Consider the following 17,213-nt stretch of genomic DNA (forward strand, 5'->3'; position numbering starts at 1 on the left):
ATAAGATATCCAAGTGATGTGTGTCTTTTCCTTCTCTAACCAAGACAGTAAATGTCAGAAATGCTCTGTTGACTTAGCCCTCACAATGCCCCACAGACAAAGCCACAGTGATCTCACACATTCCACACATTTATTTTCCCAAAAAGTACTTTTCTAAAAGGCCCCTTTCCCTCATAACAGCTAGCACCAAACCCCTGACCAGGATGAAATAAGCCAGGGAAAAGGGACACATCTTATTCCCCTGAGTTAGTGTGTGAGAGGGAAGAAACCACAACTTTTGTCACTGAGCCATGGTCTGGGGCTTAGTGTCTTCAGAGGCTTCTTCTTGTCCCTGTTGCTGCAGCTGCCACATATCAGCATATACCCCACCTCGGGACAATAGTGCCTCATGCCTGGGGTGAGGAAGGAAGTGTGAGCACCAACTGTAAGTTTCACTGTAGAGAAAGTGGGATGAGAGGACAAAGGGGACAGCAAGGGACCCCCCCTCTAGAAGCCCCTCCCCTGTTCATCCTGTGTGTCTCACCGTCCTCTCTCCACGATGCAGCCATCTTTAATGACAAGGATCTGATCAGCATTGACCACAGTGGAAAGCCTAAAAAGTCAGAGATCAGTTATCTGCCACTGTACCAGAAGTGGCCCACACTGCCACCCACCCAGGTCTGTTTAGTCCTGTACCTGTGTGCCACCACGATGGTGGTGCGGTTGGCGCACACTTTGGCCAGAGAAGCCTGGATGGCCCTCTCATTAGATGTATCCAGGGCTGAAGTTGCCTACAGAGAGGGTCTGGGTAAAATGTCCCTGCCACCCAAAGATCCCAATGGGAGGAGGATGCAGGCTGCTTGCTACCTGAGGCTCAGGAAATAAAGAGTTTGGGCTTGAGAACCATAAAGGGTTTTGGTGAAACAGATGGGTGATGCCAATGGCAGGTGGGAAAATGCCTAGCAAAAGTGGCTTGGGCACAGAGAGGGAGAACAGAGGGGAGAAGGGTGCTGGGGCCTCACCTCATCCAGCAGAATGATGTCTGGAGCTTTGAGAATGGTGCGAGCGATGGCAACTCGTTGCTTCTCCCCACCGCTTAGCTTCAGACCCCGCTCACCCACCTGGGTCTCGTACCCTGTGGATATGCCCACCTCCCTCAAGTCACATATAATAAACTTAGTATCTGTAACCAGAGATCAGAAGCATTAAGAGGACTACACTGGGCAGGGGAGGGGACTCTGCAGAGGTACCTCACCTTCAGGGAATGTCATGATAGCATCATGGATGCCTGCAGCCTGTGCAGCAGCCTCTACCTCGTTGTTCCCTGCTGTGACACGGCCATAACGGATGTTGTTGGCAACAGTGTCATTGAAGAGGACAGTATCCTGGGGCACAACTCCAATGTGGGATCGGAGAGAGGTCTGGGTCACCTGGGGCCAAAAGACTATATATCACACCCTGTGAGATCCCCTAGGCCTGGGAAGTAGAATGGGATGGCAGGAAGCACAAGGGCTAAGAGGTCCAGATTGGAATCCTGCCATCACCACTGCAAATGCTAGCTGGGTGGGCAAATCATTCACCCTCTCTCACCTCTCACCTCTCTCCATCCATAGAAATAAATATGCCGCCACTGCTTTGCTTTCCTGGACCACTACAGAAGATGTGTATCATGTATTCTATATACAGGCCTCTAAATTATAGTCTTGTCCCCAATAACCTTACCTGTGAAATGTCCTGCCCATCTATTCGGATACAGCCAGAACTAATGTCATAGAAACGAAACAGAAGGCGCAAAATTGTGCTCTTCCCTGCCCCAGATGGGCCCACCTGTTGCATTGGAAACACAGGGAAACACTCAGGTCCACTCAGGTCTTTTAAGGCTCCAACAGGCAACCAAAACCCATGAAGTCTAACACATTCATTCCTGTTGCATTATAACAAGGCTCTGACTCCTAGTCCAGGTCATGAGCCACAGGCACTGAATGAGAGAAGCTCAAGAAGTATGGGCCAAGTGGCTGGGTGTCTTCTCACCAGGGCCAGTGTCTGTCCAGGCATCACAGTGAAGGACACGTCCTGCAGGGTCTCCCGCCTGCAGAGAAGTATGGGAGGGGTCAGCAGGCTATTCCAATTACTAGAGCCACTACTGGGTGATGCCCTTCCCCACCTAGGCTCTCTTCCTTGGTAGTGGTAAGCTGCAAAGCCAAGGTTCAGAGCAGGACCAGGGGCAGGAAGGCAGTGTGCAAATGGATACGGGGAAAGGAAAGAAGGCAAAAGAGGAGGGCTCACCCATTAGCATAGCTGAAGTGCACATTCTCAAACTCAATCTGGCCCTTTTGAAAGTGAAGGGGCCCTGCTCCAGGAAGGTCCGTCACCTGGCAGAGTGCAGCCAATGAAAAAAACTCCAGACACAAGAAACAACCCAACCAAGCCCCACTCCTCTCTCCACTCACTTCTGCCTCCTCTTTCAGCAGGTCAAACATGTTCTCCATGTCAATGAAGTTGGTCTGGATCATCCTGCAAGAAGGGTGAGGGTTGGGGTTCCTCTGAGGAGCTGGGAAATAGCAACACACACATCAAACAGGTGAGAGCCAGCAATTACCTGTAATAGGTGCCAAACCAGTTGAGGGGCATGTATAGTTGGATGATGTAAGTGCCAAAGAGCACAAAGTCTCCAACCTGTGGAGACCCAGGGAAGCCGACAAGTTATAGGGGGTCTGCAGGCTGCTCTTCCTGTTGCCCTGCCCACTTCCCATTCATGGGCCTGGAGGCTCAGACACAGGCCCCAGGCCCCTTTCTTCCCTGACCCCACTCTCTTCTTCCAGATTCTGCCTCACCTGTAGCTTCTGCTCACTGACAAAGTATGCGCAAAGGAGGGAGCCAGCAAGGAGACCAAGTCCAATAACCAAGTTCTGGGTCTGATTCAGTAAAACCAGTGAAGCACTTGACTTCCACTCCAAACCCTGAAGGTAATGACACAGGAGGGAGGAATGTCAAATACACGCTGACCATCACCAAATCCCAAACTTTTGATCTCACCACCTGGACTATACTACTCTCAGCCCTGACAATACCCAGATGACCAGCCTGCTGCTCTTAGGAGGCCATACCTCACATCCTCACCTGATACTTTATGATGGCCTCTTGGTAGCGCTCCACTTCATAACCCTCAGCGTTGTAGTACTTCACCTGATGAAGTCAAAGAGCACACAGCACTCAGGTCACTCATCCAGATTCCTAATCCCCCTTCCTGATTCCAAATATCACTAACTCTAGGTCCTCATCACCCCAGTGGTCTTAGCCACCCTCCTCCACATTTCTGTGCCTCTCATCACTGCCCCTGAGGCCTCCCTTACTGTCTCGAAGTTTAGCAGAGAGTCCACTGCTCGTGCCCGCGTGGCATTTTCCTGTGTGTTCATGGCACGGCGAAACTTAGTTCTCCACTCAGTGACCACGATAGTCAGGACTGGAGGGTGACAGGGTAAGAGGCAGGGAGAATAAGTCATCATCCTCAACAACAAAGACTAAGCGTCGATGTCCACTACCTGCCATACATACTAAACCTATACTAGGGCCCTGGGACCCAGACTCAAGAGGAAGAGAGCCTTAAGCTTGCTGAGGAGAGGAGCTTCGTCTAAGATATCTTTGCAGCTTACTCAAAGGCCTATGAGTGGAAAACGTCTTGAGGTAAAGGCAAAATGCATCTAACTGCATAAATGAGTTTCTCCTTGACCTGAGGCCACTGGAGGGACCTAATGTGACAAGGATGTCCCTCCCTGGTCCTTTATCTAGGGTGAACTAAGGTTCAACGTGACAGAGCAGGAAACCTGCCCACCATGCCAGGAGGAGCCATATCCTAATCAAGTCCACCAATCTTCAGCCTCCCCAAAGTGGGTAGTGATGCTCATGCCAAGGAAGCCCTAGGTAGTTCAGAGAGATGGTTTCACCCAGCTGTACTCACTGAGGTAAAGACTCATGCACAGAAACACAATGAGGCCAAACCAGGCATTGAAGAACATGCTGAAGTAGATGATGCCAATGATGATGTCAGCCAGCGTGGGGATGATGTTGAACACCAGGTAGCTAAGAGGGCAAGTCAAGCGACAAAAGGTTGATGGCTGACACCCAGCAACCCCACCTCTAGGAGTTTTAGTGTAGTGTTTTGTTTTCAACAGCAACAGACTGGAATCAATCTAAATGTCTTTCCAGAGATACACAGCTAAATAAACCATGGCATGCCCAAATCACAGAATTCTCTATAAAGTTATCATTTATGGTGAGTAGCGGAGATCTTCATGCATGGATGAAAATATACCCCCATGAGGTTTTGTTAAAGGAACTCTAAGAACAACATCTATGTCCTAAAAACCTGATTTAGGAAAATTTTCCACAGTATATTAATTCTGTGAGTCTGCACAGATATAATTGAGATCTCTTGTTGTCTGCATTAAGTTATTATGACAGCAGTGTATATATCACTCTTATGATTTATAAAACAAAACATAAACCAAGTGAGAGGGGTAGCAGGTCAGGCAAGGTCTATTCTGATAGCTCCTCTACCCCTGCTCCAGGGTCCCACCCTCCCAATGCCCTTCCCACTCGTGTGGCACCTGAGCAACCCTGTGACACTGGATGTGCCCCGGTCAACAATCCTCAGCACCTCCCCAGTGCGGCGACTCAGGTGCCAACGCAGTGATAACTCGTGCAAGTGGGAGAAGAGGCGTAGCTCCACACGCCGTGATGTGAACTGCTGCACCCGGATCCACAGGAACGTGCGCAGGTTGCTCACAAAGCCTAGGGAGCAGGGAAGCCTCAATAGGGCTTGAGGCTGAGGGATGTCAGCCCAACACTAAGATATGAAAGGTCTAAAAGCACAGAGGGACCTGGGAAAGGAATCCTCAATGAGGCACAGGGGTAAGGGAATGCCTGTGGGAGGGATTGATGCCAACCAGGATGAGTGCAGGGTCCCACACACCTGTACTGCCAGTGCCACCACCCTGGAGGAACTTGAGGAAGACATAGGTGGTAACAGTCCAGGCCAGGGAACTCCAAGGGGCATTCTTAGTCAGCAAGTTCACTATGGAAAAAAAAAGGTCACTTGGGCACCCGGGATTTGCTTCAGGCAAAACTGCCCCAAGCTGTCTTTTTCTGACCACCTAGGTCCCACTGTCCCACCTCTCTCTGTCCCATCTCCCTAGGTAAGAGCCACCTCATCCACCAGGCCAAGGAAGAACCAGCAGGCTAAGCTGTATTCCTTCTCCCCCTCACCAATGTCTCTATAGAAGATGGGGACCAACACATTGAGTGCTCGGTCCAAGCCCATGAGCCCCAGACAGATGAGTACAACCAGCTGCAGAGCTGGACTCCCCTTAGGCCATAGGTAGCCACTCAACAGGCGAAGCTTCCTGCCAAAGTCTCGCCAAGTAGACTGTTGGTCTGTCGATCCAGCCTAGGATGATAACACACAGAGGAGAGAAGCTCAGAGATAAAGAAACTCACTAGCCAAAAATGTTCCATGGAAAAATGTATGGGGATATAGCTCCCAAGTGTCTGAGCAATCTCTTATGGGATTAGAAAGCTACTACTGGGTCAAAAATTGATGTTTGGGAAAAGAACTAACTCTTTTTGGGGAGAGGGAATGATGACAGGGAGTTAAATAAAGATAGACATCTGGATTCAGAGGACTTGGAGATGTAGGTCAGCGGTAGAGCACGTTTAGCATTCAGGAGACCCTGGGATGGAAACCCAGAGTGCATACACGCATGCACACAACACACACACATCTCAGGACTCAGAAAACAAGGTATACCTGGTTCCTTTCTACATCTTGGTCTTCTTCAATAACCTGCAAGGTGTAGGACTGGGGACGAAGTCCAGGGGCCCAGAGCCCCAGGACAAACAGCCCTCCAGAAACCACATATCTCAGGACCCACAGACCAAACTGAACCTAAAATGAAATGTGCACAGAATGTGAATGACACTAAAATCTCATTGACTACTTCTCATAACACTGAGCCCTCCTCAGGAGCCCAGCACCTAACAGGCTTAAAAAAAAAAAAAAAAAAAACCACAGTGACTCAGCACAGGCACGCCCCACCAGCTGGCTATCAGCACCCAGCAGGCACTGGTCACTCCTTTCTTTTTTTAAGAGCCATCCTAAAGTATGGAGCCAGTAAGTCCACACATGCAGTACTTCTTCCCAGGCCCTGCCATTAGTGCTTCCCATTCTCTCCACAAGGTCCCTCACCTGCTGACCCTGGTCTGCCCTTGCCCACCACCACTGCGGGTTGTTCCAAGACACAAGGGCCAAGTTCTCAGCTGCAAACGCCACCGTCCAGAGAAACAGGAGAGCAGGACTGTGCCTGAACTTGATCCAGACGCCCATTGCGAGACTCTGCCGTGCCTGGCTCCGTTCCTTCACAAGCAGCCACAGGCCAAAGGCACTGGCCACACTCTCCAGCACAGAAGCCAGCAGCAGGTAGCCTGGCAGCCGGGTCCCCCGGGCGGTGCCCACCCGGCCAACCAGGCCAGCCAGTGGCAGTGCCACCTGAAGTGTGGCCAGAAGCAGCTGCAGCCCGTAAGGAGCGATGTGGGGACCAGTCCCCCAAGACAAAGCGTCCGCGCTAACGAGTCGCTCCCGACGCTTGCAGGGAAGAGCCAGCACCAAGGCCAGAGTCCCAAGGGCCATCAGCGTTGAGGACACGAACGTGAAGAAGAAGCAGGGACTCAGGCCCCCCTGAGCCCAGGTCGGACCCACGGGCCCTTCGGCCTCACAGTAGTTGCCCACAATCACCATGACAATATGTGGCTGCTGGTCGAACCTGCAAGCACTGTGGGACCGGAGAACCGGACTGGCCGCTCAGGGAGAGGCTCGGACGCCGGGGTGTCTTGGGTCATGGAGTCTCCCGGAGCGAAACTGCGGGGGTCTTGGGAATGGACGCACATGGACCTGCCACACCGCCCACTCGCTTCGCGCACGCGCCGCCACCACGCACTCACGCAGGGCACGTACGCCGCCTCCGCCCGCAGCCCAGGACCCTCCGGCCAAGTGTTGGCGCACAGAAAACCCAATGTCAGACTCGCACCGCCCTCTACCGCAGCGGCCCCCACCCTGTCCCGCCCCATCCCCTATACAGAGTCTCTATTGGCCAAATGTCTCCGGAGGCAGGGGGCGGGGAAGAACGAGGCACGCGAGGTGGGCAAAATAGAGGGGCGGAGCCAACTTGATCCTGTGCTCAGGGCGGGAAATCTGACCGCACGTCCGACGCAGACCTTGACCTCCACCGAACTGTGGGTCAGAAGCAGCCCTTCAGCTTACTCGGCAAGCTCGGTGTATTCTAGCTGAGGCCTGGCCCACTTGCTACCAAATCCCGCCTGGTCTCCAGGGAGTAGGAGGAATCGCACGCACCCCACTCCTCGTTTCCAGGACCCTAGTTGCACGAGATAAGCCACGACCAGGTCAAAGTCCCTTCTTTATTGAGGGTCATCAAGCTGTACACGGTCCCCACCCCGTTCCTCTGCGAGCGCTGACAGCAGAGATCACCACTCTGCCGCTGCGGACCAGGGTTGGGTGAGGGTGGGACATAGAGTAGGAGCTGAGTCCCAGCATGCAATGCAGCAGCCCAAAGCCTAGGGCGAGGCCATCCCACCTCCATCCCCCTCTAGGGAACAGCGTGATGGGGGCCAGAGCTCTCTTGCTGGGATATAGACGGTTGAGGTCATACTCCAGCCCTGTCCGGTCCATGTGCAGGGGGTAGGGATACAATAAGCAGCAATGGGGGCCCAGGAAGGCCTCATCTCCCAGGGGCCCATCCTAAAAGTTGCAGAGGGCAGCAAAGAATTTCCATACTGCTCCTGCAAGTTAGTGTCAAAAGATAGAGTGAGGGGAGCTGGGAGCTAGGGCCTCCACTCCAACGCAAAGCAAAAGCCAAATGGAAGGGGAGCAAGCGAACAGAATGGGAGCAAGCAGCACACACATGCCAGTGATGTGCAGGAAGCAGAAGAGAGGTGAGCTGGCTGTAGCACTGGGTGAGAACTAGGGATGAGGTAAGGGCCACAGCCTGAACTGCTCATCTGGGGGTAGACTGCAAGGGTCAAGGGTCCAGGCCCAACCTCCCCACTCCACAGTTGGCACAGGTTCTTCCTGCTTGGCAGCTTCTGTGGTAGTCAGCGCTCTGGAGACTTGCAGGGGTGGGTGCAAAGGTGGCAGTACTGGGGCTGGGCTGGGGACAAGTTTCTAGCACCACACTCTGAGCCAAGGGGGTCCTGGGGTTGAGGCTAGAGTTCTGTGCGCCCCCAGTTCCTAGGCCACAAATTCTTCTCCTGGGGCTGTGGCAAGCCCAGTGTTGGCACCTCCCTTGGCCAGGCACAGACACACAAACACCACACATGTGGAGCCAGGCAACACGCAGAGGAGCCCTCCCATGGTGAGTGGATGGGATGGCAGGGCAGCGGTGGCCTCCATCCTGGGGCATAAGGACTTTCTCAGCCTTATCTATACCTGTGGAGAGAAAATGGTTGGCAATGGAGATAGTTTTAAATATCTGCACCAAGGGAGCCTAGATATAAAGGAAAAAGAAATTTGATTCCCTGGGAAGATAAGCAAAAGCAAGCCCTGGACTTCAGAACAGGTGAGTAAGGAAAGGGGAGTATATCTTGGAGGGGAGGGTGCACGGAGTGGGAACACATTCCTCCACATGGGAAGCTGCCACCTCAGCCTGTAGTGGTTCTCAAGCCCTAGAGCTCTTACCTTGTGCACCTGAGGGGGAAGCTCATCCTCTGAGCCCTCCTCGGGCACAGGCTCCGGGTGCCTTGATGCTGGCTGCCCATCTTCAGCCCATCCTCCAAGGGGCAGGCGGGAAAAGTGAGAGGGAGCCCGGGGCACTGTGCCAGGATCTGGACAGACAAATAACACAAACAGGAAAGAGGAGATGGGTTCAAGGACTGCTCGGAGGACTGGCCTCTTTGGGCCCCATCCTTCTGATCTCTTTCCTCCCCTAAAAAGTTACGCTTCCCTGCAACCTTACTCCTTCCATATCCCCAGATGGATACCTGTGATGCCTCCATAGCGCCTCTGGAAGCCCCCATGCAGGGCAGTGGTCTCGGGTGCTCCAGGCCTGGGTGTAGCACAGGGATAGCTGGCAGAGCGAGGGATAGGTTGAGGGGCCCGGGCGCCCTCTCCCCCCTCTTCAGGGGCACTCTCTCCACTCTCATCACTTTCCCGGCGGTGCCACACATGCCGCTCAGGTTCAGCTTGGGTCTGCTGCTTGTGGAGCTGCAGAAGTGAGGGGCTTATTAGTTGAGGGGACAGAGGGTACTGAAACAGCTGCCTCCATCATGGTATCATCCAGTTCCCACTTGTACCCCCTTCACCTAGAATCCTTCACCCAGGGCACATATGGTGTTAATAGTAGCATATGCCAGATGCCTGATACTCTACAGGTTTGTTCTCAGCAGACTCCTAGAAAAGTCTGTGCATAGGTGGTAAGGACTCCCATTTTACCCATTCATTTGATTCAAGAACAAACTGATCAAGGGTCTAAGTGTCAGGCACTCTTTTAAGTATTGGGACATAGTGGTAAACAAAATAGACAAAGCCAGCAGCCCCTGGTTATACACTGGTGATGGTAGTGGCTAGGCAGAGTATAGACAATAAACAAATAAGGAAAAAATACAGTATGTCAGATGGTACCAAAGGCCATGGTGAAATACAGAACAGGAAGGCAGTAAGGGAGGCTTTTACTGAGAGTGGTCAGAGAAAAGTCTCAGGAGGAGGTAATAACAGGAGGAGGAGAAGGGAGCATCTGGATATATCAGGGAATGAACTCTAGGCAGAGGTAACTGAAGGCACTGAAAGTATGCTTGGTTAACACGGTATTAAGATGGTATATGTGAGAATGGAGACTGTAGAACAGGTAAGTTGCAGAGAAGGGATGGGAACCCATGCCTGATTTCTCCTGTTCTGTTTTCCAGCTGCCCACTCACCTGGTGCATATAGAGGGCATGCAGGCTCATCTCCGTGGATGCGTATTCTGACAGCACCAGGCTCTGCAGCTGTCCTTCCCATACACTGCTTCCGGAGCTGGCTGTCCGGGCATCCACCCTGTCCCTCCCAGCACAGACAGACAGCAGTTGTCAGTATTTTTTTTTTTTTTTTTTTTTTTGTCCCCAGTACTAGGGATTGAACCCAGGTCCTCACACAGTGCTCTAGGGAAGTGCTCTACCACTGAGCTATATCCCCAGCCCTAGTTATCAACACTCTTTAGGCCCACACACGTTGCTGGGACTACTATCATACCCTCCCTTCTTGGTCCACTTCTACTCACCCAGAGCCTGTCATGGTGCTGGGAGCCCGGCCCGTGGGAGCCTGCCCAGGCTGCAGAGGGGAGAAGGAGCGCAGGGCAGAGGCAACTTCAGCTCTATGCCTGGAGCCCTGCAGGTCTCTGGGCAGTGGGGGGCCCCGGCAGGATGAGCCAGCTACCACATTTGCAATAAGGCTCAGGGGCTATGAAAAAAAAAAGGATGGGCAGAATTCTCAGAGCAGGGGAGAAGCTTCTAGGTTCCCTAGTATTCTATACCTTAGGGCCCAATGGCCTAGACTAAACAGACAGAAGGAAACCTTCCATTCCATGCCATAACCCCAATCCCCGACTCCAGGAGTCCACTCTGCCCATTTCCCAGTGCCCCAGGAACATACCTCAGACTCGGATTGTAAGGACTGGATGGATGTAAAAAGGGCATTCTCAGGGAGCAGACCCCCTTGTGCAAGGCCAGCAGCTGCTCCATCCCGCTGAACCTGTTCCTTGAGGAAGCCTAGGAAGGCTGTGCTCTCACGTGGTGGCTGCCAGCCAGGGTTGGTGATAGCAAAGTGCATGAGTGACAACTCTGTCTTTCCATCTTCAGCTTGCTGGTACACTGAGGCTTCTGTCTGCCCACCAGATAGCCACTGCACAGGGAAGACATAGTAAGTAAGCCTGTCCTCTTATAGGCACTCTACCTGTACCTCTTGCAAGGTAGGCCCTTTTGGAGGACAGAGACCATAAAGCATTGTCATATCTTGTTCAGGGACCCTAATGCCCACCCCAGGGTAGCAACATGCTGGGTCAGTTGCTTGTGTTGTGCCTTTCTCAAGGGAATTTGGTCAATAGTGCAAAACAGGGCTGAAATCCAGCCCAGGCTGCTGGTTACCAAGTGGTGTCCTAAATAGTACCAAATACTGATGCAGGGCTGGCCAGAGGCAGAGCTGCCTTTTTTGTTGGCTCAAAAAGGGTGACTTTTTGCAGTTTGTCCAAAGACACTATGTACTGGCATCATCCCTGTCCACCTGCCCCTCTTCTCTCCTGCTACCTGGGGGTGACCGTGCTGGCGAACATCCATCTGAGCAAAGGAGCAGGTATCTCCAACACCAACCACCTCCACGGTGAAGTTGCGGAAGAAGTCTATAATCTCCAGGGCCCGTGGGCGCAAGCAGAAGATGAGGATGAGGGGTGTAACAATGGGGCTCAGCAACTCCTCCAAGATGAAAACCTAAAAGGAAAGGGACCAAGGTCATAAGAGAGCAGGAAGGAGCTCGGCCTCACCACCAAGCTACCAGTCAGTCTCTAGCAGGCCCTAACTCCAACTCCACTCACTGCCTTGTACTGGAAGAGCTGGGCAAACTCGTCCCGGGTCTGCGAGCGGTGGGCATTACCCTGCCAGTGGTCAGGCATGTAGTGGATGTGAGCGAGGATCACACGGAGCAGCTGCTCAGGGCAGAACACCATATGCTGGTCTGGGATGAAGGACCTAGTGAGATCAAGCTCATGGTGAGATGCAAACCTTTCCTGGAAGGTTAGTCTGCTTGCTCCCACCTGCTGCCCTGACCCACCTGCACACGGTCACCGTGACTCCCAGGAGTGTGACGGTGGTGAGGACATGCTCCACAGCCAATACATCTTCATCATAGATGGTGAGGGCAATAAGCACAGCCAGGATGGAGCCAGCAAAGAAGGCACCATTCTTGGCCAGCAGTGTCAGCAGAGGTGACAAAAAGCAATTCATGTATTTGGAGGCAGGTTTGTAGCCACGATTGAGGCGGGATTGTAGCTCATGCTCCAGCTCGTTGAAGTGGCGGAGGTAGCAGCGGCCATACAGTGACCAACAGCGTGCTCCCAGGGCCCCTGGCTCGCGCTTCAACACCTCAGCATAGCTGAAGAAGGCGTAGAGGATCTGCCAGATGAGGATAAGGGGGCAGAGCAGGAAATTGGCAATGCCAATCCACAGGATGCGGTTGCTGAGGCGCTGAGCCAGCTCTAGCCGTTGTCCCCCACGTTTATACTCAGCCTTGAGGCTCCATTCATTGAGAAACAGAGAGCCAGGTCCCCAGAATAGGATCAGCTCAAAGTTGTACTTGAGGCCACGGGTAAAGAAGACAGCCTCTCCAAGGCCAGGCAGGCGGAAGCGCAGGGGGAGAAGGGATTTGTTCACCAGTGCCACCATGTAGTTCTGGAAACGGAGGATGCGGTGGTAGATGTCCAGCTCTGTCAACTCACGCTTGTGGATACAGATCTGATGCTCTTTCTGGGTCTGCACAATCCGGGCCTGCACTTCCTGCCATGTGCAATAGGGCAGGGCGGACTGCAGGGTGGGATGAGGAAGAAACAAGGTATGGAAGGGGGAGTTGTTAGCCCGACCCCTTACCCTGCATAGATGTGGCCCAAGTAGAGCCTTTAATCAGACACTTCCTGACCTATTGCTCTAGTTTGGATCTAGAATGTGTTCCCCAAAGACCCATGTGTTAATGGTTTGGTCTCCCATTAGCTGGTGGCACTATTGGCAAGTGGTGGAACCTTGTAGAAGTAGGGCCTAATAGGAATAAGTTAGGTCATCAGGGGCATTCCCTGGAAGGGGATATTGGGACTTGGGACCCCTGACTTTCTCTTTGCTTCCTGGCTGCCATGAGATGAAAAGGCATCTTCTACCACGTGTCCTATCATGATGTACTTCCCTCCTATAGGCCCCCAGACCACTGGATCAACCAACCATAGACTGAAACCTCTGAATTGTGGAATAAAATAAACCTTCTCTCTCTCTTTTGCATTCTAGGGATTGAACTCAGGAGTGCTTAACCATGGAGCCATATTCCCAGGCCTTTTTTTTTTTTTTTTTTTGAGACAGGGTCTTGCTAAGTTGCTTAGGGCCTTGCTATATTGCTGAGGTGGCTTTGAACTTGCAATCCTCTTGCCTAAGCCTTCCGAGTTGCTGGGATTACAGATGTGTACCACCATGCCCAGCTAATCTTTTCACTTTATAAGCTGATTATCTCAGGTATTTTGTAACTGTAATAGAAATCTGATTAGCACACCTGCCAATGATGAATCTGGACGGACATGTGATACTCAGAATACACCTCATCCCTCCCATGATGTCTTACATTGTGGTGCTAATGGTCCAAAGCCAATCTTACCATGGGAATGCGCAGAGCATGCAGGTAGAAGGAGTGGATCTCCCAATAGCAGCAAATGTTATAGATGAATTTGATAAGTCGGTGGATCCAGAAGACACCAGCAATGACCAGAATGGTAATAAGGGAGCCATTTTCCTGTATCCTAATGGGGACAGAGAAGGTGAAGTGGAGTGGTCCTTGAAGAATGAGTCTTAGAGACATTCTGCTATCCTAAAAAATTCTGCTAGGCCGAGCCTGAGTCTGCATCTGGGGTACAAGTTGCTGCCTCATACTCCACTCCATTCCCTACCTACTAGAAGAATTGCAGACCCCAGTGCCTTCTCACCTACAGCCTCACCTGGCACTGCAGACTTGGGCAGGCAAAAAGGCATCTGGCAGAGTGACCTTGACGGGCTCAGTAGGGTGAAGACTGTGGTTCACCATCTTGTTGGCAAATAGGATGTCATAGTCCACACAGCTAACCAGGAAGGTAGTGAAGGCAACCACAAAGAGAAACTGCCTAGGGAGTCGGGAAGAGGGATGCAGTCTGAGAATCAGAGAGGCACCAGTAAAATAAAGTGGAACAAGAGAGAGCTTGGAAGCAGCCAAAGAAGACAGGAAATCAAAGGCGATGAACTTCTAACAGGCTGCCTCTGTTCAACCTCATGGGACATTCTCAGGCCCAAATTGGCTCCTATTTTTTACTCTTAGCTTCAGGCACCACAGAATCATTCTGCTTTCTCACCTTATGATAATCTGTCACCACCACTAGACTTAACTTGCAGAGGTTTTATAACTATGGTTTCTCGAATCTAGCCCCTGATCCCTTTGGATGGTAGTTAGAAGCTCTTTGGGGATGTGAACTCTTTTCTCATTGAGAAACGGCTTCTCAGACCCTTCCCCTCTGGCAACACTGTATGGCTCCTCCCCATTAGAAGGCCCTGTGCCCAGCAACAGGTCTAAGGTACAACTAATGTAGAACAGAGGCTCTTAACTGTCTGCTACCTCTGAGACATCCTGACTGAACCTGGCATATTCACTGCAACTCTGATGAAATGATCAAGGTGTGAGTTCTTTTCATAGAAGAGACAGGACCTGGAAAGCTCTTCTTGCAAGAGGTGAAGCTATAAGTTTTGGCATCACACCTGGTCTTGTAGAGTTTGGGCCCCTTCCAGTCTAGGACTGTGAGATCTTGGCAAGCAGAGTCAGGGTTAGAGCAAGGAAAGATAGATGAATTCCTTCATGACATCATTCATTCCTTTGTATACTTACATGAGCTCAAAGATCTCCCCAATGAGCATACACGTGAAGCCATTCTTCTGATGAAGATTATAAACGTGTTAATTGTTAAGAAAAGGTGGTCAGTAAAGACAACATTTATACATTTAGACCTTGATGTCATGCACCTGAGCTTAAGTTCCTGGCTCTGAAGGTCTAGACTTTATACAAGTTATTTAACCTCTCTAAACTTTTGTCAACTGTGGAATGGCAACATGTCTCACAGAGTTATTAGGTATAAGAAAATGCATGCAAAGTATTTAACACAGAAATGACAAAGAATGAGTCAAAAGACAGTAATTATTATGATTATTAACATCCCATCAGAAAGGTGGATCATCTTAGAAAAGTTCCTTATAAATTAACACCACAAAGTGCACCTAGGCACGTAGCTCTTAGTAAATGTGGCATATCATTATTTTTAATAATCATTATTTTACTAGCCTCTTTCAGCCTTAGGATGGGCTTCATTTCTTCTTCCAGGGATCAGTTGAACCCACCCCTGCATCCCATCAGTGACCTGGCTCAGAGAAGGGTTAAGGGTCCCAGAGCTCTAACACAGAGACACAAAGGATATTCGAGAGAAAAAGAGATCAAGGTTTTCGATGTGGTGCCAAGGTGCTGTGGGCACAGGAGCAGAGATGTCAGAGCTCTGAAGGAACAAAAGTCCCTCACTCTCTCAATGTTCCTCCACCCACTCCCCCCTCAGCTCAGCTCTGGCTGTTGTACCCAAGAACTCACACTTGCTTCCCTCAGCAACATGCACCAACAGGTCCTCCTCCCCTGGAGGGGAATCGCTATAAGATGCCTCCAGGCGCTGGTATTCAGTGTCAAACTGCGCCATCACCGCAGCCCCCTGTCCACCTTGTCCACCTGCCAGTGATGAGGAAAAAGAGACACTGGTTCAGGCCCAGGTGCTGCCTGCCTGTTGCCCTGTCTACTAGGCCAGAAGGAGTGAGAAAGAATCCTTGGGTTTTGTCTTCACCACCAGTCTCCTTGGCTCAAAGGCAAAGCAAGAGTAATAACCCAAGGAGAGTAGTAAGCTTAGGGACTGGATGCCCTTAACCGTGGTCAGTCATTCCCAGAGACTTTCCCTGGTCTGAAGCCAGAATCTGCTCCTTTGGTGGGGAGCAGGCTATTTCATCTTCTATTCAATAGAGAGCAAGGTCCCTCCCCTACCCCTCCTGGAATCCCTGGTCTCCCCAGAGACTAGCAGTTTGGAAGCATGTTGTAAACAAAGATTTGAGATAAGCACATGGCCCTACCAGCTCCATGGACAGTGTCTGCTCCACTCCAGCCCTGGATGCCCTGGCTTGACAGCTGCTGGAGGAGAAGGCGTCAGGCCCCAGAGAGTGGGGAATGGGGACAGAAAAGAAACCAACCCTCCCATGCACCCAAGTTCCACTAAGAGGAGGACAGGGAGGCTGCAGTGGGGAAAAGGCCCCTTCCAGTCTAGGACTGTGAGATCTCCTTTGGCTGTACTCATCCACCTCTAGAATCCCCAGAAGCAACTTATTGACCCTGTGGAGACTGAGTCAGTACTGGCCAGAGGCTGGGGGCCCCTCTAGATTTTTCCTCCACTGCCCCATCTCAGTTTAAAAAATTAGATATGGCCCTCAGGGTCCACAAAACCCCAAATAAAAGTGTTATCTGAAAAAGACCTTTCTGGTCAACCCCTTCACCTGCTTCCTTCGCACACAGACATAGCTTCTGGCCAGGAAATTCCAAGTTAGTGTAAACCCCAGATCCCGGGTGAATACGTGGATTCCCTACGTCCCTGAAGCCAGGCATGGACAAGGTGGTGTTCACCAAGTCAGTGCAGACCCTGGGGACTGTAGATCTGGCCCCACCTTGCCCCAGTGGGATTCCCTGGATTAGTGGCAGCCCTGCCTCTCTGCGAACTCACCATTCATCAGGTCAATGTAGACCCAGGACCCATGGATCCCCAGCAGGCAGGGCCTGGGCTTAGGGGTTCCAGCGGATGTTGGAGGGGTAGAGCCCGACCTACAGCTGACGCCCGGGTGGACTGGGTTACCTCCCTACACCCAGCCACCCGGGCCTGAGCACAACGCGCCCCAGGGTCGCCCGGCCCCAGGCCAAGGGCTCGGTTCCCAACAGCGGACAACCTCACGCGCGTCCCCGCCGCCCGTGCGCGCCACCCCTCCGCGCGCCCGCTATCAAAACATTCTGACTGCGCGCCCCCGCCCCGCCCGCGGCGCCCCTTCCCCCGTTACCCGCTGCGAGCTCACTTGGAGCTCCGTGGGCACTCTTGGCCAGCTCCTGCCTGGGCCCGGGGATTCCAATAACCAGTCTCGCGTGTCACCTCGGGAACCGCGACCCGGGCGATTCCAGGGGCTCGGTCTGTTCGGCTCTGCTCGGTCCGACCCGGAGCTCTAGGCCCGGCGTCTGCCACTCACCGTCATCTGCAGCCTAATTGGCCAATGAAAATGGGGGGAGGAGACACATCGGCCAATTCTCGAGTCCAGGGGCGGGACGAAGGACACCAGGAGGGTCTTGGAAGTCAGAGGACCAATGG

At 52.1% G+C, this 17,213-nt stretch overlaps 2 protein-coding genes across 8 annotated transcripts; both read right to left on the minus strand.

Annotated features, from left to right (window-relative positions):
* Positions 1–113: 113 nt before the first annotated feature.
* Abcb6 (ATP binding cassette subfamily B member 6 (LAN blood group)) lies at positions 114–7,053 on the minus strand. Its single transcript, XM_026390355.2, has 19 exons — positions 6,224–7,053; positions 5,786–5,923; positions 5,245–5,425; positions 4,952–5,053; positions 4,587–4,770; positions 3,938–4,059; positions 3,333–3,442; positions 3,100–3,165; positions 2,814–2,939; positions 2,579–2,655; positions 2,430–2,493; positions 2,266–2,351; positions 2,011–2,068; positions 1,702–1,806; positions 1,235–1,409; positions 1,002–1,114; positions 676–770; positions 524–592; positions 114–392 (listed from the first exon to the last, which is right to left on the minus strand). Exons 1-19 carry the CDS (start codon positions 6,770–6,772, stop codon positions 281–283), a joined length of 2,532 nt encoding a protein of 843 aa, XP_026246140.2. The 5' UTR covers positions 6,773–7,053; the 3' UTR covers positions 114–280.
* A 382-nt stretch (positions 7,054–7,435) lies between these two features.
* Atg9a (autophagy related 9A) lies at positions 7,436–17,088 on the minus strand. 7 transcript variants are annotated; one of them, XM_026390315.2, is made up of 16 exons: positions 16,927–17,088; positions 15,943–15,997; positions 15,419–15,550; positions 15,255–15,298; positions 14,672–14,736; positions 13,758–13,919; positions 13,421–13,562; positions 11,843–12,591; positions 11,607–11,760; positions 11,323–11,502; positions 10,673–10,921; positions 10,302–10,480; positions 9,961–10,078; positions 9,028–9,250; positions 8,726–8,871; positions 7,436–8,476 (listed from the first exon to the last, which is right to left on the minus strand). In XM_026390315.2, the coding sequence occupies exons 3-16, from the start codon at positions 15,519–15,521 to the stop codon at positions 8,471–8,473; spliced, it is 2,520 nt and encodes an 839-aa protein (XP_026246100.1). In that variant the 5' UTR covers positions 15,522–15,550; positions 15,943–15,997; positions 16,927–17,088; the 3' UTR covers positions 7,436–8,470. The 7 variants fall into 7 exon arrangements, with proteins under 7 accessions (XP_026246100.1, XP_026246101.1, XP_026246098.1 ...); XM_026390316.2 differs by having other exon boundaries at positions 15,943–16,000; XM_026390313.2 differs by having other exon boundaries at positions 16,912–17,088.
* Positions 17,089–17,213: the final 125 nt, after the last annotated feature.

The sequence above is a fragment of the Urocitellus parryii genome, chromosome 1 (assembly GCF_045843805.1).
Source record: "Urocitellus parryii isolate mUroPar1 chromosome 1, mUroPar1.hap1, whole genome shotgun sequence".
In the NCBI taxonomy this organism is placed as follows: Eukaryota; Metazoa; Chordata; class Mammalia; order Rodentia; family Sciuridae; genus Urocitellus; species Urocitellus parryii.

What these genes read in the sequence shown, in the direction of transcription:
- Atg9a (XM_026390312.2), bottom strand. An exon ending in GCCCAAGTCTGCAGTGCCAG is followed by an intron (nt 13,563 to 13,757) that starts GTGAGGCTGTAG and finishes TGTCCCCATTAG; the next exon opens with GATACAGGAAAATGGCTCCC. An exon ending in AGCACCATGACAGGCTCTGG is followed by an intron (nt 10,079 to 10,301) that starts GTGAGTAGAAGT and finishes TGGGAGGGACAG; the next exon opens with GGTGGATGCCCGGACAGCCA.
- Abcb6 (XM_026390355.2), bottom strand. Translation starts at nt 6,772, where the DNA reads ATGGTGATTGTGGGCAACTACTGTGAGGCCGAAGGGCCCGTGGGTCCG. An exon ending in AGTGTCACAGGGTTGCTCAG is followed by an intron (nt 4,060 to 4,586) that starts GTGCCACACGAG and finishes TTGCCCTCTTAG; the next exon opens with CTACCTGGTGTTCAACATCA. An exon ending in ACATCATTCTGCTGGATGAG is followed by an intron (nt 771 to 1,001) that starts GTGAGGCCCCAG and finishes CCCTCTCTGTAG; the next exon opens with GCAACTTCAGCCCTGGATAC.